Raw genomic sequence first — 23906 nt, 5'->3', positions numbered from 1 at the left:
GATTTCATTAGGAAATGCAAGTTGTGTCATGTTGTCGATCAAGTTCAAGATAGTGGCAAATATCTCCAGGCAGCCTACGCCAAAGAAGACAGAGATTAAAATCAAGTGGGTTGACATAGAGGTTGATGATGTAAAAGTTCTTCAAATTTCAATTCAAAATCAAGGTATGTATAATGATGTTGTATTGCAATGCAAATATTTCTCACAGTATATATCAATTCTGTTTTCTAATTATCTTTTATGTATTGCAGATGGTGGAGAAAGAACATTAATAATTTCGACGTCCTTTGGATAACAATAACAGGCACATATATATCTTACAAGAGAGATGTCATGGGCAGACATGTCTCCACAACGACATGCCTATCCATGGCATCTCTTAATTGTGCCTCTACAAATAAACTGATATGAATCGGTGTATGCTTATCGGGTTTAACACAACGATCAATGTTTTGTTTATGCCAAACGATCAGTATTGCCAACCGATAGCAATGTGAATCTGCAATGTATGCTATCGGGTTACTAGACCCGATAGCATATTGGTGCCGATTCATTATGAATCGACACCAATATGCTATCGGGTCTAGTAACCCGATAGCATATGATTGGCGCTTAACTAATGTTAAGCAAGTCACCGATCAAAACAAAAATGCAATCGGATATTATTCATTGTTAACCCGATAACATATAGTTATCAACTTTTAATATAAATTAATTATATATATTATATATATATACATACGTGTATATATATATATATATATTTCTTGGCAAGGATTTCTTCATCTGATCGATGCTATTTCATCGACACTCCCTCTTAGCTCGGGAAGATGAATGACAACATATCTAGCATCACATTTCTCATGATGGTCAGGATTCCTTATGGAGTCTCATAATCTCACTCTATAGAGGATCATCTCACTCAAACATGTGATATGAAGTATCACCTAAACACGTGATACAAAAATCATATCACCTAAGCACGTGACATGAAGTATCACCTAAACACGTGATACAAAAGTTCACCACAGTAACTTGTGATGACAAGATATCACATGATATCAGTATTGCAAAGCAAGCAATACTAAGGATAAAAACACGAGAATAGTTAAATCCTCATTTTATCCAAATTGTGGTATGTGCACTGACATTTCAAAATGTCTTTACCACAATATAATTATGGCACATCCATAACATACCAGGAATCACACATGATATATGGTTTGATCATTATAAGATCGTCACCTTATAATGTCTACATGCAAGTGTCCATTATCTGAGAGATCGTCACCTCTTAGAAATGTACATAGGGGGTGGAGCCCATAAAAGTCATAGCATGACAAAGAAGTTTACACAATAAACATCTTTATTAATATATAAGTACGGATTACGAAGCAAATTACCTTTCAATCATATCGAGACCTTTTTGAAGTGCTCAACTTTCACCCTGGAAAGTGGTTTGGTAAGAATATCTGCTGTCTGGTCCCTTGCACAAATGTATTCCAACTGGATCACATTCCTGTCTACCATATCTTGCACATAATGGTATGGAATCTCAATATGTTTGGATCTGTCATGAAACATCGGATTCACTGAGAGTTTTATGCAACTCTGGTTGTCACAATGAATAACTGTAGGTTTCATTGGTTCACCAAATAGCCCTACAAGCAACTTCCTAAGCCATACTACCTCTCGAGCAGCCATGGACGCTGCAATATACTCGGCCTCAGTGGAACTCTATGCTACTGATGACTGTTTTCTGCTGATCCAGGATATCATGGATGAACCTAAATTGAAGCAACATCCTGAGGTGCTTTTCCTGTTAGTTACACTTCCAGCCCAATCTGAATCTATGAATCCGTGTAAATCCAAATCAACTCTCTTATACATGAGACCAAGATTTAAAGTACCTTGTAGATATCTCATGATGTGTTTTACTGCTACCAGGTGTATCTCCTTTGGTTCACACATAAACTGACTCAAAGCATTAACTACATAACAGATATCTGGTCTTGTATTTACCAGATACATCAGGGACCCAATCATTTGCCTGTATAGAGTAAAATCTGTGGGTTGTGATTTTGCTGCTGCTTACTTAAGTCTATGAAGGTTTGTTTCCATCGGAGAAGTCATAGGTCTGCAGTTTAACATTTCAAATCTCTTCAAAATGTCCAAGGTATGCTTACCCTGGTTTAGTATGATGCCATCAGAATTTTGCTATACTTCTAATCCTAGGAAGTAATGAAGGAGTCCCAAGTCCTTCATGTCAAATTCTTTAGCAAGGTCTTTCTTGTACTGATCTATGAGGTGATCTTCACCTGTGATTAACAAATCATCAACATATAGAATCATTATCAACTTATCACCTTTGTTTTGTTTATAGTAAAGATTTGGATCTGCATCATTCATTGAGAAACCTAGCCCTGTGAGATAAGTATCAATTCTTTCATACCAGGCCTTGGGAGCCTGTTTAAGCCCATAAAGAGCTTTCTTGAGTCTACACACATGAGACTCTACATTATGAATCTCAAATCCTTCAGGTTTCTCTAGCTATACTTCTTCTGCAATCTTTCCATTAAGAAATGTCGTCTTTACATCCATCTGATGTACTTTCCATCCTTTTGCTGCGTCAATGGCTAAGACTGCTCTTACTGAGGTGTATTTGGCCACAGGTGCAAAGGTTTCTTCGTAATCAATTCCTTCCTTTTGTGAGAACCCTTTGGCTACAAATCTGGCTTTGTGTTTCTCAATGCTGCCATCTGCATCATGTTTGATCTTGAAGAGCCATTTGGAAGATACAACAAATTTTCCAGTTGGCCTGGGAACAATCTCCCAAACATCATTTTTTACAATGGACTGGTATTCATCAGACATGGCATCCTTCCATACTTGATGTTTAAGTGCATTTGATACATTGGTAGGTTCAACTTTTGAAAGGTCTTTCATGAGGGCAACATAGCTGGTGAATCTGTTAGGCCTTTTGCTTTCTCTGAAGGTTCCTGAAGGGGCAGCATACTTATGAGCTTCTTCTACAGTTTTGGTGGCCCATAGTGGTCTTTTCTTGAGATTTTCTCTAGGTGGGTTTTGAATTTCACCTTCATTTTCCTCGAGATTCTCCCTCTGAAACTTAGGAGCAGGATTTTCATCTAGGCTAGGAGCAAGAACATGGACTTCAGGTTCTATAGAACTTTGGGCTTTTATGAAGGCTAAGTCTTCTTCAAAAATTACATCCCTACTAAGTTCAATATGCCTCTGACCAGGTATGTAGATTCTGTAGGCCTTGGAGGTTTCACTATACCCAACAAATATTCCCCTTTTTCCTAAAGGCTCTAGTTTTAACCTTTTCTCTTTAGGTACATGGATATAAACAGGGCATCCAAATATTCTAAGATGGCTAATATCTGGCTTTGTTTTAGTAAAAACTTCCTTTGGGGTTTTATCTTCAATATGGGAGTGAGGACATCTATTTTGGATATACACAACAGTGCAGGAGGCTTCTGCCCAAAGATGGGTATCTAGGTTCCTAATCAAGAAGCATAAATTTGGCAGCTTCTACAATTGTCCTATTTTTCCTCTCAGCTACCCCATTTTGTTGAGGATTATAAGGTACAGTAAACTCCCTCTTAATCCCAACATTTTTACAAAAATCTTTAAATAGATCTGAGGTGTATTCCCCCCCATTGTCAGTTCTTAGGGTTTTAACTTTATTACCTGAGAAGTTTTCTATTAGGGTTTTAAATTCTTTAAACTTATTACGGATCTCTTTTGATTCTTTACATTTCAGAAAGTAGATCCAAGTTTTTCTAGAGTAGTCATCCACAAATATTGCATAATACAAAAATCCCCCTAAAGAGGGTACTGACATAGGTCCACATACATCAGAGTGGACTAATTCTAAAACATTACTTGTTTTCCTAGTACTATTTTGAAAAGAGCCCTTAGTATTTTTACCTAGGGCACATCCCTTGCATGCCCCTGAATGATATTGCTTTAACTTGGGTAAACTTGTGACAAGGTTTTCCATAGATGATAAAGCTCTGAAATTCAGGTGACCTAGTCTTCTATGCCAAACTTCATTAGCATTTGCAACTTCATGGATTAGGGTCAGGTTGGGCTCTGTGCATAGCTCATATAAGTAACCTTGTCTTTGACCAATGGTTTTGGCTTTCTTGATGGATGAATTCTTTGGCCAAGCCAACACTCTGTTGTCTATGAAGGTCACCCTATACCCATTATCCTCTAGTGCTGAGATGGAGTCTAGGTTCCTTTTGATGCCTGGGACATATAGTACTCCTGTAAGCTGTAATGATAAGCCTGACTTTAGTCTGATGATGCAGGTTCCAATTCCTCTGACTGGATATGTAGAGTCATCTCCGATTGTTACTTCCTCATCGGTCTCCTCTATCATGGAGTCTAACACTTCTTTGAACCATGTAATATGTCTGGATGAGCCACTGTCAATCACCCATGAGTTAGCCTTGTTTGATACTTGGTTTGAAAGTGCTGAGTAGAACACATATTTCTCAGAATCATCTTCGTCCTTTGACTTTCTAACTTTGACAAATGCAGCTTGTTTAGATCTTTTAGGACATTTAGCAACATAGTGCCCATACTTGTCACTCCTGAAGCATTGAATATGAGAGAGATCCTTCTTGGAGGTATTCTTGCTTTGATGTCCTTTCCTCTTCTTGAATTGTTTCTTCTTTCTTTTCTTAATGGAGTTGGTGTTTAGAACTTGAAGATCTTCATCTATATTCTTATGCTTGATCCCTTTCTTATTCAACCTTGATTCTTCTTGAAGACAATCCGCTCTTAGCCTCTCAAAATTTGGATATTTAGCCCTTGCACTAATGCCTTGAACAAACATTTCCCAAACACTAGGTAACCCATCTAGAGCAATGAGTGTTAACTCTTTGCTTTGGATTTCTTATTCAAGTGTTGCTAGTTCATCCCTTAGGGTAGATATCCGCATGAAGTAGGCATTGATTGACTCCCTTTTTATCATACTTATATGATTTATCTCTCTTTTTAGAGCCAAGGTTCTGCTTGCATTGGTTATCTCAAATGCATTTTCGAGTGTCTTGAACATATGATAGGCAGTCTCATGTTTCTTTATGATTGGCATAATATTGTTTTTCACTCCGTCAATTATGATCTTGATGGCCTTTTCATTACCCTCAATCCATGTTGTTTTGTTAGGGTCATTCTCAGGTTCTTTAGATTTGACTCTTACAAATGATTCAACTTTATTTTCCTTTAGGATCATCTTAATTCTGAATTTCCATGCTGAGAAATTGTCGCCTCCTTCGAGTCTATCTTCAAATCTGATAGTGCTGGCCATTTGAAGAAATGTGATGTTAGATATCTTCTTGACTTTGAATTTTTCACAAATTTGAATGCCTCAGGTTCGATCTATCGAGGCTCTGATACCATGTAAAAGTTCTTCAAATTTCAATTCAAAATCAAGGTATGTATAATGATGTTGTATTGCAATGCAAATATTTCTCACAGTATATATCAATTCTGTTTTCTAATTATCTTCTATGTATTGTAGATGGTGGAGAAAGAACATTAATAATTTCGATGTCCTTTGGATAACAATAACAGGCACATATATATCTTACAAGAGAGATGTCATGGGCAGACATGTCTCTACAACGTGGAGACATGCCTGTCCATGGCATCTCTTAATTGTGCCTCTACAAATAAACCGATATGAATCGGTGTATGCTTATCGGGTTTAACACAACGATCAATGTTTTGTTTATGCCAAACGATCGGTATTGCCAACCGATAACAATGTGAATCTGCAATGTATGCTATTGGGTTAATAGCTCGATAGCATATTGGTGCCGATTCATTATGAATCGACACCAATATGCTATCGGGTTAAGTTACCGGTTCTTCCCCTTTTGGCCTGGGTTCCGGTTTTGGTTCTTGCCCGGTCCTGGTTCTCCCCGGGTTCTCCTTGGGTTCCGCCCGGGTCCTTCCCAGGTGGTCGGGTTCCCTGTGGGTTTTGCGTCGCAGGACCCACAGGGAACCCGGCCACCCGGGAAGGACCCGGGTGGAACCCAGGTCGAATCCAGGAGGACCCGGGTGAACCTAGGAGGACCTGCGTGAACCCAGGCCCGTGGTTTCCCAAAAACGGGACCCACGGGTCAAAAAAACAATAAAAAACAATAAAAAAAGACATTTTAAAATAGTTTTTTTATAATAAAACTCTAATTTGCCCCTTTATGACTTTTAAAAAAAGACTTGAAACTTGAATATTATCTTTTTTGTAAATTGCGAATATGATATTAGACTTTAGTTATTAGTTTACTGATTATATTTGCGATATATGAATATTTATTGGCATTGGCAATTAATAATTATGGATTTATGATTTATGTATGGAAAGTTACATTGTATATTTTATTTTGTATGGATTGTATATATTGACCATATATATAGTATATGGGTATATATATATAATTAAAATATATATATATATATATATATATATATGTGTGTGTGTGTGTGTGTGTGTACGGACGAGCCCGTACCCGTACCCAAGTTTTTTTTTTTTTTTTTTGCCAAATCCACGAATCCGTACCCGAATCCGAACCCGAACCGGTAACTTAGCTATCGGGTGTAGTAACCTGATTGCATATGATCGACGCTTAACTAATGTTAAGCAAGTCGCCGATCAAAACAAAAATGCAATCGGATATTATTCATTGTTAACCCGATGACATATAGTTATCAACTTTTAATATAAATTAATTATATATATATATATATATATATATATATATATATATATATATATATATATATATATATATATATATATTTCTTGGCAAAGATTTCTTCATCTGATCGATGCTATTTCATCAACAGACGACTTGAAAGAATTGATGAAACCAGTTTTAGAATACACCCGCATATGGATAGACATACAACACCAGAAATTGGAAGAACAGAATATAGCACTAACATTCCACTCAGAAGAAAGAGTAGATGATGAAAATGAGGCAAGCGCAAGTGTGAGTGCTCCTCAACCATCTAACTCAATAGGATCCAAGAGAAAGGAGGATCGTGGAGAAAAGGAGCCCTCAAGAAAGAAGCACAAATCAAATACAAGTCAGCCTTCCTCCAGACATGAAGAAGAACCAAATCTGGATGAAAGATACAATGAACAAAGGATAGAAAAAGAGTTAAGTCAAGGAGCTAATGAATCAACAGAATCTATAGTTCACAACGATAAAGGCAAGGAGAAATCGTCTCAAGGACAAGAAGATCTCACCCATCTCATTCAAGAGATCGAAGGAGGCGAAAAAGAGGATAATGATGAGACTACCTCACTGCCTAGAGATCAGCAAATGTATGAAGAAGCACAAATTCAAGAAGGAAGATCTTCTATTTTGGAATGGCTAAAAGAAAGACTAGCTCAAGAAGTGATAGTGGTTGAGGAAGAGCAAACATATGATATAGCGAGTCTTCTAAGCCAAACTCAAGAAGTCATCGAGAAAAGGAAAGCTACGAAAATGTCCAAGGTGATTAGAGATGATTCGGGATCAAGGAAGTTGCAAATAGCTACTCCAAGGGTTGAGAAGTATGAAGGTGAAATCACAACAGATGAGTATGATATGGAGACTATTGATTTGGGTCCACTCACCTCTGAGCAAGCTATAGGTGATGCAACTGATTCATTGAAAGCAGTTAATGACATGTTGAGAGCTGAAATAGAAAAGAATAGAAGATTAGAAAAAGAGATAAGTGCGTGGAGGAACTATGTCCAGTAATTTCAGCAGCCATTAAGACATTAGAGTCCAACAACCACACCACCACCCTTGCTTCCTCCAAAATTAGTTGATCATATGGAGAAGATGAGGAATTCAGCACAATTGATGGATACATGGATAGAGGATGCATACACTAGAGTTAGCAAGTTCATGAAAGGCACAATGAAGACACTAGATACAGTCATAAAGGTTCTTGGGAGAAATTGTGTCCTCATAGAAGCCTTTGAAGCATTTGCTCGTGCTAGAGATGTCATCATTCCAGTGCTTCAAGTAATAAGGAAAACATCCCGAGAAGTTTTGTCAAGAGAGAAGATAACAAGAGAGGGATCTACACCTAGCTTTCTACGATGGAGCAGTCTACTTCGAACTAAGAGAGTCATTTTTGAGGAGATTGGAAATGGATGCAGTCAAGTTCAAGATGATATGCATCGAATTCATGGTAAGATAGTGGAAGTAGCACAAATTGTTTTAGAGAGAAAGATTGATCTAGGAACGATCATAGAAGCTAGAGAGTTGGAGGAAAGGATAATAGTCATCTTCCATGGGACTAATGGAATGATCACTAGGGAACAGTTGAATGATATGCTTGAGTTTGTGGTTTTAGCAAGCAAAACTCAAGAACTTGAACCTGAATGGGATAATGCCATCGTCAAAGCTTTCGAAGAAGTCATGCACATGGAGGAACAACTGAAGTCTTTGCCTGAGATCCCAATGACATAGATAGATGGTATAGTGACCAGATTCATTGAATGTGCCAGAAAGGAACGTGAGAAAGGAAACAAGATTCTAGAAGACAGTTTGTTATGATCCTACTTGGCAGTTCATTTTCTCATTGGAGGATGCTTCCTCGATTTTCGTGTCGACAAATGCTATTTTCTCATTGGTTGTTTCCATGATGATGTCTATCTAGATAGGGTTTCATTTGTATCAAACCTTAATTAGGGTTTAGGTGGCAAAATCTTGGCCCTTGATCTCCATTCGATCTCTGCCCTTCATTGTATTTGAGAGTATTATATAAATTCCACTCATTTCATTTGTAAAGGTTAATAGTGCTAGAATAGTGAATAGAGAAATAGAGATTTTGATTAGAAGTCAAGAGTGATAAGAGAAGGACTTGAAGAGTTGTTGTTGTTTGGCTATTGGATTAATAAAACATTGAAGTTATGGTGTTTCTATTCAATCTTTGAAGCTTATTGCATGGTTCTTTATCTTCTCAAGTCAATCTTGGATATTAGTTTAAGTATTTAGATGGAATGATGGAATGTTGCATTTGATGTATTGTGAAACTCGTAATCCATACCAGTAGCTTCTTGCTGATTGTAAGTGCGCCTTGTGTGGTCAACTGGAATCATTGATAGTGCTTAAGTTCAATTGTTGCTCAATCATTGATATGCATTCAAGCAATGGTGTCTATGCTTAGCAATGATTTGAAAACCCTTAAAGATCCTTAGAAGATTGCACTAGTTCTAGTGGAGTTGTTCATGTATGGCGATGCTAGACTGGTAGAGTTTCACCAATGTCGTCTTCATCCATTCTTTCTTAGGATAGCTTAGAACCTCTCTAAACCCTCATCTTTTGCCATTTTTTTGTCAAACATTTGGTAGTATTAGGAAAGAACTTCATCGCATATCATTCGTAAAGTACTTCATGAAATCTTTTGTAACCAAAAATGCCCCTTGATGAAACAGTATTCACAACGACCAACTGTGCTTATCCACACGTCGTGACCTGACATACCAGAACCTTGGAGTTGTTTCAAGTGATCCTAAGCCAATCTTCAGCACTTGAGTAACTTTGTTCAAGAGAGGGTAAGATACATTTGGGTATTTTATTCTGTGTTTGCATGTGCGTAAAAAACACATCAATAGTACCCAGGGTCTCAAGGTTGATCCTTAGGGAAATTGCATCAAAACAAGAAAAATAAGAACTCAAGTGCTGCTTTTGTATGAAAATATGGATTTTCTGAAAATAGAAACTCTCAACCCTCTTGGTGTCAGGAGTCTCTTTGAATCTGCTCAATAGAATGCAACTTCGTTGAGATTTGGGAAATATTGTTGCTGATAATAGGTGCTTTTGATAGAGATTTGACAAGGATTTGTTGTATATTGGATGTTTCTGGGTTTAATTGTGTAAGATGTTTTCCATCAATGTTTTGGACTAAGATAGTGGGTACGGGTCTGGGAGCCTGGGTCCGGAGCTGGGTTCGATTTGGGTCCGGGTCCAGTCTTTGTGCGGCCCAGATTTGGGGAATTTGTGTGCATAATTTTTTTTACAAAAAAATTTAATTAATCATCTGCCTCCCTTTGCCTCCGTTGAGTGTCTTGCCTCTGCCTGCAAAATCTTCGCTTTCAAACAAAATTTATTTTGAAGTCTCATCTTTAATTTAATTTTTTGCTTTTTTAAATAAAATTTAATTTATTTATACTATATGTTTTAAATCAGTCATCTGCTATTTACTTTTGTTTTTTATTTAATGTTAAAATTTAATATTTGAAAATATTTAAATTAAATATATAATATAATATGTTTATATTTATATTATTAATATTTTAAATTAAATTTATTATTTATTTTGTTTTGTGTTTAATTTTATTAAATATTCAAACATATTAGTATATTAATGTTATTTTATTGCTCATTTTAAATTTATTACCTATAATTTTATAGACACACACACACACACACACACACACACACACACACACATACATATACATATACATATTCATATACATATACATACATACATGTGTATATTTATATTATTTTATTAATAAATTTATATATATATATTTATCAATAAATAATGTGTCATGTGTGTGTGTACCCGTATCCGTACCCAAGGAATTTTTTTGCGGTACCTGTGATTCCGCACCTGTATCCGTATCCACACCTGTACCTGAATCGGTAACTTAGGTTTTGGATCATACTCCATGATAAATCATTAGGATATAGAGAGCAAGAGAAGAGAATTTAAAATGGAAAATTGCAGACGACAGCTAACTAACTAGAGGAAGGGAGTGAGGTGACATGGGAACCAAGAGGTCACAAGGGATTAGCTGGTTTACCTCATTCCCTTCGTCTATTTCGTTACCTGTGGTCTGCAATTTACCATTTTAAATTCTCTTTTCTTGCTCTCTACATTCTGATGATGGATGACAGAATGCGATCCAAAATGTTAATGGAAAAATTATTGCACAGTTAAATCTGGAAACATTCATTATCCATTATTATGGACTCTGGAAATTTAACACCTTTAAAAGAATTTGTTGTTGCTGGAAGCCACTGCTCTATTGAATGTTAATGTGACTTGCTCTGATGAGTTGATAAAGATTACACTTGCTACCAAGAAGTTCAGTGCTGCATAAAAACATACCGTTGGTGGTTGCTGATGAAAATACAACTGCTGTGGACTGGAAGCATGAAAAACAATTTCACTGCTCCGCTGCTATGAAATGACTCTAGCATGAAGGCTTATTTATGCATTGAACAATGCAATTTCCAATGTCGATCTTCTATAAATATCTACTCTCTTTTAGCTTTTGATTGCTATTTAAATCTCAATCCTCTATAGTGGTGGTCCCCTTATTCAACTTATATGATGAAGTTTGTATCAATGAAATATTATGTTTATATGGATGGACAATTTTTTTATAATATTATGTTTATATATATTAATATAAGGATGGTTATATTATGTATGTCAACTTTTATTATATTTCAATAATAAACATTTTAAATATAATATATGATATTAGTGTTATAAAAATTATTAAATATAATATAATATACCTATATATATATATGTGTACATGTACATGTATATGTATAATGTATGTATATCTGTATGTATATATATATACACATGCGTATATGTATATACATCTACATTTATACGTAATATACATATATGCATGTGTGTGTGTGTGTGTAAGTATATATATGTATATATGTATATATACATATACCTATATGTGTGTGAACCTGTGAAAAAAAATCTGCCATATTGTGTGTTCAAACTTCGAATTTGTACCCAAACCCCAACCAGCGATTAACAAAAATGAAATCCAGGTGTGGAATATTGTCCTTTGACCTTGCCAACTGGATTTTATGGTATGATTTCACAACTTAAAATGCATGTTTGAACAGCCTTTTTGTATTTGTATTCACGTTTTTCTTTTTTGCTTTGTATCAAATCTGAGACTAGTCTGGATTGCTGCACTTGAATCACTATTCTTGTCCACTGTACTATTAAGCTAATAATACATTTTTCTACATTCCATGTGGGATTTTACAGTGAATACGAAGGTGGATATGCGGTTCAATGTAATGGCTGCTGGTTGGCTGCCTATGGGAGTTAGAGAAAGAATATCACAAATGGTCTGTTACTTAACTTTCTGATGTATGGCCAAGCTACTTGTATTTTCCTTGGTAAAGGTTTTGTTTTAAATTTTGATTATAGAAATATGCTTCTTCTTTCTCAGGTCTGATCTTTCCTGTGTATGTTACCCTTGTACTGTATAATTAGTTTGTTAGTGATGTCAAACAGGGAATAAATCGAATCAATAATGATGGGGAAATTGTTGTTTCATCCACCAAAACTCGGTCCCAGAAGTAATCATATGTTCTTAGCTTTTGATGTTCTTTATATTATTCCTGCTATACATTTTAATGACTATATTATGGAAATAGACGAATGATAATACCATAGTGTTAAATTACAGGGGCAATATTGATGATGCTCTGGGAAAACTTCAGGTATTATGTTTTCATAATTACACATATATTGTAACTTGGTTATATGCTATATATTGGCCTTCTGCATTTTTAGCAAAATAAAGAGCTGTTTCTGCTACTAAGAATTTTAGTTACCTTAGCTCAATTTACCCATTTAATCTTTGACATATTTAACATCAGTCTTCTTATGAGGCACATGCCTGTGATGGCAGGCCTTAATTGATGCTGCTGCTGATGTTCCACCAAGTCAAGTAGATCAGAAGATAAAAAAGATAGAAAAATTGTAAGCTGTTTGCACTATAGCAAAGAAGCGAACTTTTAGCTTTATGCATCAATTTTTTTATTTAAAGTAGACAAAGCGAAGCTTATCCTTTATTTTCTAAAGAGGAGATCAACGATTTCAAATAATTTTTAAAGGGATTAATTTAGATAAACTTTGAAGCTGGTTTATATGATGAATTGCAATTCATTAATTGTTTATTCTATATAACTATTGTAGTTTAAAGCAGTTGCAGTAATTTATTCTTATTCTCCAAATCATCCCACCATGTGCAAGATTATGATATAATCAGATGTTGGTAGGAGAAGATGAAACTGTTTACTCAGAAAGTATAAATGCTAGCAATGGAAACTGAAACATAATTTTATACATAAGATAACTATGTACAAACTACAAAGTGAACCCTTGTGAAGTGATGTGGAACTGCACAAAGTTGTTCCTTCAAACTGAGAAAACTAGACAGAATGGCAAATGGATAGGTGATAGGGGGAAGTTGAGAGCAGTTACCATGTAGTTGGTGCACTGTTTCGAATTTGTACAGTTGGTTCTTCTGTTGGTGTGGCACTGCCCTGCAGTGTGTGACACAACATAGTTGATTGTTAAGTTGGGGCTGACATATGCAGAGAAGGTCCCTGTATTTAGGCTGCCACCTGGTCAGTTGCCTCTGCTTGAAAAGCAGAGGTCTCTGTTGAGTCAAGTTTTGCAACCAACTACATAAATCCTTTTCTATTTAGTTCTTGGTGAACTTGTTTCTATAATGGAGCGGATAACTGACAAATCAGTATGGAGGAAACTATGCAACCAACAAAATGCCTTAAAAGCAACTGCAAGATATACTTGTGAACTTTGTCATAGGGTTTGCTGCATTTCTTGTATGGCGAATTCCAATAAAATCTATAAAATATGTTCTAATGCACCCCAGAATTCGTACAGAACAACACTAGGGCTTTTTTAAGCAAATGCATTTGGCCTTTGATACACATTCTCAGGTGGAAATGAAGAAAACTATCAATGCAAGAATCTTGGGCAGAAATGAAGAAATCTATCGATGCTAGAAATTTGGGCGGAAATGAAGAAGCCTCAACCTCCATCCTCCTCTCCCATATTGGCAAGTGGACAAAAATTGCAAATGGAAATTTTGTACAAAAATGCTAGCGACGCAATTCTGTAGCCCACAGAGGAGATTTTAAGGAACTCGCCATGTATACACAAATATATAATAAATAATAAATATATCATAATGTAATGTCCTCATCCAAAAAATTAATATTACTCTTAGATCTGGCAAATAGATTCCCAATATTATGCAAAACTTCACTGAGAACACCCAAACTAGTTAGCTACTCTTGCACAAAAAGGGGGAACTTAATAGAATATTACTGAAAATGATTTTTCTGATATGTGCATCCTGTAATCAGGTCTGAAACTGATCTATTACAGTAGCAACTTTAATATCTTCAAACGACATTTTTGTAAGCAAAACGCATAAAAAACTATTACAACTAAATATGACCAAGGCCACTGTAAGCATCACAAACTGATATTGTTTGATTTCCAAATTGAAAATAAATAGCATATGATCTCGTACAAGATTAATAACAGCAAAAAATTCCTCAAAAGATATCTGAAATCATTGCAACAACATCAATAAAGCCCTGGACACAAACAATTGAAAACTGCTGAAATCTTGAAGCTCCAATGTAACCTCTAGATGAAGTTGCTCTATGTGAACAATGGGATTTCGTCCACTATCCACCTGAAACTCATGGGCTTCTGTCCACAAGCCTCCAATATCCAATGGGTTTCCGTCCACTGAAGAATTTTACAAACCATGAAGTTCATACAGTGAGAAATTGAGAAGTAGAAATGGCATCAAAATCAATTTTCCCAAATATGCTTTGTATTTATTTTGTACTTGGTCAATTTGGTGGGAAAATCATTAATTAGAAATATTAAAAATTTCCACTCCACTCTTACTTTCCAAATTTGCACTTGGTGGAAAAATCATTAATTAGATATATTTTAATTCCCCACTCCACTCTTGCTTTCCAAATTTGCTCTTGGTGGGAAAATCGTTAATTAGAAATATTTCAATTTTCCATTCCACTCTTGGTGGGAAAGTCATAATTAGAAATATTTCAAACTTCCCATTAGGACACAAAATCCAACTCCCCACTAAGTGTTTCCAAATATTTAATTTAATATTTGAATATTCTTTTGATATTGAAAATATTTGGACATTCATAAATATTAAATTAGTTATTCCCCTTAATCTTGTCTGATTAAACGATAGAAGAATAAAATGGGTTAATATTGACCAAAAACCCATTTTTAGCAAAAGGGGACATGACACAAGCTCGTGATAGATGCAAAATTTATTTCCATCACGAGCTTATAATATATTTACTATTTAAATATTAATAAATTAAACAATCAAAAATTTAAATACATTTATATTATAATGGGTTTTAATTTTTTTTATCACTAAATGGCAGCATAGGGATTGCACCCATCCTATTGATAATAAAGTATTTTTTACATCTGATAATAAGATTTCATCTCACCCCATCTTGGGTCAAAGCCAGGCCTAACTAGACTACAAACCCGCCCTGAAACATTATTTGACTAAAAGCCAGCCCATTAACAAGGGGCATACTAAACACAAAACATCTCCGAGTAAAATGGGGGAAATACAAATGCTTCCAATCTATGATTTCACTCAACGCTTGGTATGGGAGCATAGTTGCATGTTGAAATTTACCTCATTTTTCTTCCTTTTCCTATGCATGACAATCTAGTTATTTTCTGAAACCCTTGCACTTTAAACCTCATTTGTAATCTCTGAGAGTTTTGTCTCAACACCCAAAGACATAATACCTGAAAAATCTTTCTGCTTAGTTACTTCCGATGCAGCTTAAGTACTGCCAGTGCCCATTTGAGGAAGTGTATCCTTTAACTTTGTTTCCAAGGCAGTTTTAACGCTATCACTCCCTGGTGGAGGAGGTGCTTCCATTGACTTTGATGCGGGCTGTGATTTATTTGGTGATGCCTTTGGTTGACCCCACTGGATTTTTTAGGGGTTCTTCGTATTGGTATTTCCTTCTGGATCCAAGACATGGTTCTCTATTGAGTAGTGATGAGGGGAGGCATCTTTCCACCAAGAAGCTTGGCCATCTTTTCGTTGTTGACCACATTGAGCAGCAACATGCTTGGTATTGAAACACCTATGACATCTAAAAGGCATGCCCTCATAGTCTAAAGTCTAAATCCAACACCCCTTTTTAATGTTGAGAAAGATATCCTAGAGAGATATTTGTGAGTGTTAATCTCTACCAAAATGTGAGCATTAGTAGTATGCAAATAATTGGAAGAACTCTCATCTACTCCCAAGAATTTCCTAGTGAATCAACAATAGCTTCAATTTAGGAATCAAACTAGAATTGAAGAGGAAGCTTCAGGAGTCTAAACCAAATTGGAATTGCAGGGAAAGATTCTTGGCCGGGTTAAAAGAAGGGTGCCAAGGTTTGAGCATAAGAAGATGCTACTCACAATTTTATTTGTAGTCGCAGAGAATAGTACGGCAGTCCTCATTAATATCAAAGACAACAACAAAGAACCCACATGCACAAGGATAAATCTAGAGATTGCCCTTGAGGCTGGGGCGCCAAGTATCAGAGATCCATTGATGAAGTTTTGCTAAGCCTGGCCATAATCCTCTAATTCTCCTGATCAGCCCATGTTTTGCAAAGAATGCCTCATTCTCAACTACCTCACACATAATATCTTCCCTGAACTCCACCTTCAAAGGAGACTTTGTTGGTTGTGGGCTCTGATACCATGTTGATTTTATAGATCAGACTGATAGCAATTAACACAATGAACACAAGAATACCCTGGGAAAACCTTCCTCTTGAAGGTGAAAAACCCAGCAACTGATCTCAGATGATATTAGATAATAATCAGTGTATATCTTTACAGATTTGCTTCAACACTTGAAGCAGTATGAACAGCAGTTCGTGAATCCAAACTAGGGCATCAAACTGATGTACACAGCAGTGTAACCAACTTATCTGAAATATGCTTGAATGGAGATGATTCGTTAATCAGGGAAGACAATTTGCTGAACATGAAGACCATTCGCTGATTATGGAGACAAGTCTCTGATCATGAAAGTGATTCGCTGTCTTAGAGATGGTTCACTGCCCTTGGAAATGGATTCGCTGATCAGATAATAGGTTTGCTGCCTTAGGAATGTATTTGCTGATCAGGAGAAGGAATTCGCTGCTCTGCTGAAGGTGATTGAATGCTGGATGCTTGAGTGGATGTATGTGTGTAACGAATCCCAGTTACATCTCCTTTATATATGTGAGAGGCACCCATTCAAGTTGGGTTGGCCTCTTAGAATAAAAACAATAATTTACAATAATGTGATCCTATATAGGGTCACCCCTATAAGGCAATTAAAATTAATTGCACATTAATGTGACTAAGGCCAATAGGCCAATTAGTCACCCATGGGCTAGGTCGGCCCCTAGAAGGAATCCGACCTAGCTACAAACATCAACACTCCCTCTTAGCTAGGGAGGAGTCCTTCTCAATATCTGAGTCACATAGTGACATCCACCATGGCTACTCCCAGAGGGTGGGTCCATCATGGCTACTCCCATGAATGGAAATGCAAATAAACACAACCACCATGGCTACTCCCTGAGGGTGGGTCCATCATGGCTATTCCCATGAATGGAAATGCAAATGAACACAAGTGCCCATCATGGAATCCTCAACGTGATGTCGTCATCTCATCATGACGTTCACCATGGCTACTCCCAGAGGGTGATTAAACACAAGTGCTAAGTCATGGAGTCTCTCACATGACATCCACCATGGCTACTCCCAGATGGTGGAACAAAGGCTTTCACCTCAAGCTTCTCTCACAGAGAAGAATGCACTAACAAGGGCTTGCACCTCAAACTTCTCTCGTAGAGAAGAATGCACTAACAAGGGCTTGCACCTCAAACTTCTCTCGCAGAGAAGAATGAATTAACAAGGGCTTGCACCTCAAACTTCTCTCGCAGAGAAGAATGCATTAATCAAATCTTCATGATGATGTGGCTCCCTTTGAAACTGATATCAACCTTCTGACCTCCTTGTCCAAGGTTGCAATTTCAGACTCCCTCTGAATCTGATATCAACCCTCTTTTAGAAGAAGAAACCTTCTGAGTTGACTTTAGAACTTGGCTCCTCTTGAGGCGTCCCTACGTCAATTTCCGCAAAGGAAGCTAGATGAGCAGACTTGAATTTGCAATCTCGAGCAATGTGGCCATACTTGTCACACCTGTAACATTGAATGCGAGAGAAATCCTTCTTGTTTTCTGGTTCTGAAACAGGATCAAGTTCTCTGTCTCTATCCCTCTTACTCCTGTAACATTGAATGCGAGAGAAATCCTTCTTGTTTTTTGATTCTGAAACAGGATCAGGTTCTCTGTCTCTATCCCTCTTACTTCTTTTGCCTCTTTCCATAGAACTTAGAAGTATGTGTAGCAATGACTTGATTTTCCACATCACAATGGTTACGCCCATTTCCTCTTTTTGCCAACCTTGACTCTTCTTGAATACAATCAACTCGAAGGTGATCGAACTTGGGTAACTTAGATCTCCCATTGATGCTTTGAATAAGTTTGAGGGAGACCATTAAGTGCCATCATAACAAGATCTCTGTCAGCAATATTGTTCCCAACAGTGCTCAATTGATTTCTCAAATCAGTAATCTTCATAAAGAATGAGATGATTGAATCATCTTTATCCATTTTTACATGATGAAGTTGTAATATCCCTTGGCTAATCTGACCCTGTTTTTGCTTATTTGAACACCAAGGAATATTGTCAAACATTTGGCATAAAATGTTTGAAGCCGCTGTAGTGAATTCTTTATTTGTCTTCTTTGGGTTTGTAGGCTGCAAATGAAGTTATGGAAAGCTTCTAACAATGCAAAGTTGTTATAGAAATGATATACTAGCTGTTTTAGACCTTTCCACACATATGTAATGACTGAAATTAACTAGTACAGCTAGTTGACATTAAGACAAACACTCGTCATGCATCACCTACAGCCATTAGGCATTTAAGCAAACAATTGGCATGAAAGCTAAATGGCTGATCAATGTTGAATGTTACCATGAATGTGGAATATGCAAATTATATCTCCATTAAACATATGCAACCTCCAAATATTTCATGATATAATCATAATAGAAAATGATGCAATGAAGTAATGATTTTCTAATACAATGACCATAGATAGAAAACCTGGTATTTCAATGGCTGCCTGGGTATATTGGTTTGATTCTCTTCATATGCAAATCCCTTGTCAAATATATATAGCTGTTCAACCTTTCTAAATCCCCTTCTATAGAACTCCAACTACTGTAGCGCACTGTTCACGGCACTGTAGCGCACTGTTCATGCGCACTGTTCACGCGCACTGTTCATGCGCACTGTAGCAGCAAGAACAAACTTGCAATCTGCTCTTAAAACCTTGAATATTTTGTTGCCAAATAAGGATGATTCACAACCAACTATAAATGTTCTTCAACAATAAACTTCAAACCCTTGTAGAAAACTTCACCAATTTGCACAAATGAAAGAACTGAAGTATTCTTTCCCACAACTGCAATAATTCAGGTGTTATTTCACACCTTCAAAATTGCTATCAATAGGAAGTTTCCGTTTCCTATGATCAAAGAAGAAAATTGCGAAAGCCCTAGGCTCCACAATAAAAATCAATCAAAATACTATTCATCAACTGGATGCCGAGAATGAACTCCTGCCTTTCCTTTTATTCTTTCCTTAAGAGAGCTCAAACACCTTCCTGGCCAATGTGGGATAAAAGATTTATTCCCACATTAAATTATTCACTTAACGCACTTTATTATATTAAAGTGACTTTATTATTATAAAGTTACTTTAGAACTTTATAATAATATTAAAATATTAAATAAATCACTTAAGTCACTTAAACTTTAATATCTCTTGATGTACTTGTCTGATTGCTAAGCCGTCTGAGCCAGGAGTCGACTCTCCCTGTTGTCCATGTGATTGGATGCCTGTCTAAAAATAGAAACCCTGAATAGTGACTTACTATAAATAGTAAGTATGTGGAACTGAGTCTAGAAATAGCTGCAAAGGCCCAATCAAGGTTGACACTGCCAATAAGCTCTGCTCAGGTGTCTTTCTATTAATAGGAACCCTGACTCTCCCAAAATACTAACTTACTATAAATAGTCAGTGTGCCAATCTGAGTCAAAAAACCTGTGCAAAGGCCAAAACCTGAATCCAGCTGAAGAGTAATGTGTTTAATCACCAAGTAACTGCCACACGAGGCCCTCTATCAATAATTATTAGCCTACGAAGGTCAAATGATAGGCTAATTCTTACAAACTTTGATGCTCGCAAAATGGGGACATTACAGTCCGCCCTCCCTGAAATTGCTTGTCCCCAAGCAATCTCCACTGCAAAGAAACTCCAATCCTCGGGAGGCCCAAAAGAAGAATTGTGAAGTGTCCCACACATCCTTAATCGACTCCTGTAGCACCAACATAAACATAGTTGCGCACAATATCCCTGGATCCCAAACCCGGAACGGAAGTCTGCCAAGCCTAATACCCTCTGACTTCCTCTGCGCTACTCTGATCTCAACTTCACCATGCCAGAAGTTGTGAAGCAAACCAATGGAACCCATCCAATACACTGTGCCAAACCTGTCGCCTCCTGGATCCCAAAACAACTGAACCCCACATCCATTCGCCATATAGAGATAAAAATATCTGGAAGCGTCTATAACACAATATCTCTCTACAGCTTTCGGTAAACTCCCATGGATGTGATAACTAACCAAACCATCATGCCCACTGACACCATAGTCATCCTGTAACCATGTACCCATAAGAAAACTTTGTGACATAGAAGTAGCAAACCCTGTTGGATACATATCAGCATGATGTATAACTGACAGCTGTCCCTGCAAGTAATCCCCCATAAACTGCTGAGTCGGGTGATCGCAACTGCTAATCCCATCTTTTGAAGATGATGAATACCCATCCCACAAAGGATGGCATCTCGGAGCCAATCCACACGGATGCATCATCAAGTCCTCTGTGTGTGGATCAAAAGAAAAATGATGAGCACTCCTCACTGTGTAGTCACGGTAAAATGCTACAACCTCTGTCAATGGCTCTTCACGAACAACACTTGAATCGAGCAACTGATCCCTTTGATTCTGAAAAACAACAAGCCGACATCCAAAATCAGCTGCATGGGATGAAGTGACAGATTTGCTTCCAAGAGATGGGAACAAATCAACATGGGAGCCATAATCCCAACTAGATGACACTCTGCAAATGCCCTGTGAGGACGGAGTAGCATTGTGTACTACCACACAACTCTCAAGAGAATCCACCATTGTGACACAAGAGCTACCAGTAAACTGTCCTGCATCAACTGTCACTGTACTGACCTCAGGAGAACTTGATGCAACTAGTGGTTCTCTACTGCTCTCAACCAAGGTACTCATCCCAGCTGAAACTTTCGTACCTATATCTATGATAGATGTAACCACATCTTCACTACAACCAGTGGATATAAAATCCTCATCAACTGCCTCTGTATATAACTGTATTATATCTGCAGTTGGTGGAGACTGTGCCAAACTCAACTCCTCGGTAAGCTTCTCAATCTGTAACTGTGACTCTTGAAGAGCCAACTCGGCACTCTGCCATGAGTCCATAGTCACCTCAAGCTCATGAGTGAGCTCATCGACCTGCTCCTCCTTTCCCTTCAATGCATCATAACAAATGCAATCCCACTCGAGAAGAAAATCCCTATCCGCAAGTAGTTTTAGGTAATTTTGTTTCATCATTCCAATTGCTTCTCGAAGTGCATGTATCTCTGCAAGGGAAAAACCACTATCACCATGCTCATCTGTCAAAGGAGTACTCCAACCATAGGTAGCCAACATCTGACGAGCAACATCAAAATGCTCAATGGTTGTGGCAATCATATTGTCATTCACTTTTAGTTGCCCAACCAAATGATGAGGATTCTGTAGCTTATGACCCCCATACAAGTTTTCCGGTTCACAATATGCACTATGATATGACGCTGATTCGTCATCACTCACTACATGATAAGCAGCATCATGTGTGCTTTCATCCATGCACACCTCAACATCTAAGGTACTGCTGCTTTGTACCTCAAAGGATGGCTCAACTGATAAGGTAGAAGTTGCTGGTATGACAGTATCTTCACACACCTCCACTCTCAAAGTAACTGCATGCCCATCCAAAGCACGATCTTGGGATTCCGTATCAACATATGAATCTTCTAGCTTGTTTTCAAAGGTCTGATCTGGAAAATCAGACTCACCATGACATGAATCCTCCACATACAATGCATCATTAGTACCCAATTTCTGAGTACTTTCATGTGACAGTTCAATAGGATCATTTTGCACATGTGAAAAAACTGTTGTCTCATGCTCATGCAAAGTTTCATCATCGCTGTCATGAAAATCAGAAGTAGCCTCTATATTAGAAACTTCTTGAGTCACCTCTTGCAAGGATGATGTAGATAAATCATTACCCAAAGCTGTGCTAGTGTCTTCTTGAATCAAATCAGCATGTCTATCAAATTCATCATATAAATTTCTGCATACTTCATAGGAATTTGAAGATACCAAATCATTTTGATGAAGAGTTGTATCATCCTTATGTGTAGATTCTCTATCCATTTCATGTGTAAACAATTCATTAGCTATAGTGTGATATTTATTCCTTGCAAACTCTGTCTTATGGCAAAGACTTGGGTGCAAATCCATGTAACTCATGAAAGGAAGTTCCTTCTTAATTTTTTGAGGAAGAGTGCTATACTCCTTAAACATGCTAATCACTTCTTCTTCTTTGTTTTGTGGTGTTCGACCTTTGCTGGTAGGAAGTGAATTGAATCTTTTAGGCAACCCAAACTTTGAAAACGTTTGCTCTAAACGCAACAACTCTCGGCTGAGCTTGTATTGTGATTGTTCAAGTTCTTTTAGTGCCTGTTTATCGCTGAACAATGTTGTCATGTAGCCCATTTTCACTACCCAACTGAAAACCAAATCAAAACTGATTTGTACACGGATGATTTTCCCACCAATTGAATGCAACCATCACCCAACAGGTTGGCAGGAAACCGCTCTGATACCACTGTAATATCCCTTGGCTAATCTGACCCTGTTTTTGCTTATTTGAACACCAAGGAATATTGTCAAACATTTGGCATAAAATGTTTGAAGCCGCTGTAGTGAATTCTTTATTTGTCTTCTTTGGGTTTGTAGGCTGCAAATGAAGTTATGGAAAGCTTCTAACAATGCAAAGTTGTTATAGAAATGATATACTAGCTGTTTTAGACCTTTCCACACATATGTAATGACTGAAATTAACTAGTACAGCTAGTTGACATTAAGACAAACACTCGTCATGCATCACCTACAGCCATTAGGCATTTAAGCAAACAATTGGCATGAAAGCTAAATGGCTGATCAATGTTGAATGTTACCATGAATGTGGAATATGCAAATTATATCTCCATTAAACATATGCAACCTCCAAATATTTCATGATATAATCATAATAGAAAATGATGCAATGAAGTAATGATTTTCTAATACAATGACCATAGATAGAAAACCTGGTATTTCAATGGCTGCCTTGGTATATTGGTTTGATTCTCTTCATATGCAAATCCCTTGTCAAATATATATAGCTGTTCAACCTTTCTAAATCCCCTTCTATAGAACTCCAACTACTGTAGCGCACTGTTCACAGCACTGTTCACGCGCACTGTAGTGCACTGTTCACGGCACTGTTCATGCGCACTGTTCACGCGCACTGTTCATGCGCACTGTAGCAGCAAGAACAAACTTGCAATCTGCTCTTAAAACCTTGACTAATTTGTTGCCAAATAAGGATGATTCACAACCAACTATAAATGTTCTTCAACAATAAACTTCAAACCCTTGTAGAAAACTTCACCAATTTGCACAAATGAAAGAACTGAAGTATTCTTTC

At 37.1% G+C, this 23906-nt stretch overlaps 1 protein-coding gene across 16 annotated transcripts in view; it reads left to right on the top strand.

The window, feature by feature from the left end:
• LOC131037062 (uncharacterized) overlaps positions 1 to 23906 on the top strand; it is a 136511-nt gene that overhangs the window by 90198 nt on the left and 22407 nt on the right. For 15 of the 16 annotated variants that reach the window (XR_009372213.1, XR_009372212.1, XR_009372220.1 and 12 more), the window contains 3 exons: positions 12085 to 12401; positions 12512 to 12545; positions 12737 to 12807. Coding sequence is in view for 1 of the 16 variants with exons in the window: in XM_059219580.1 (XP_059075563.1) it covers positions 12356 to 12401; positions 12499 to 12545; positions 12737 to 12807 (164 nt within the window). In the remaining 15 variants the exon portion in view is untranslated. Of the gene's footprint in view, positions 1 to 12084; positions 12402 to 12498; positions 12546 to 12736; positions 12808 to 23906 lie in introns of those variants that run through there. The other variant, XM_059219580.1, reaches the window with a different exon arrangement.

This window comes from Cryptomeria japonica, chromosome 4 (assembly GCF_030272615.1).
Source record: "Cryptomeria japonica chromosome 4, Sugi_1.0, whole genome shotgun sequence".
NCBI classification, from domain to species: domain Eukaryota; kingdom Viridiplantae; phylum Streptophyta; class Pinopsida; order Cupressales; family Cupressaceae; genus Cryptomeria; species Cryptomeria japonica.
The sequence above is the reverse complement of the archived record's forward strand: the minus strand, read 5'-3'. Positions and strand labels throughout refer to the sequence as shown.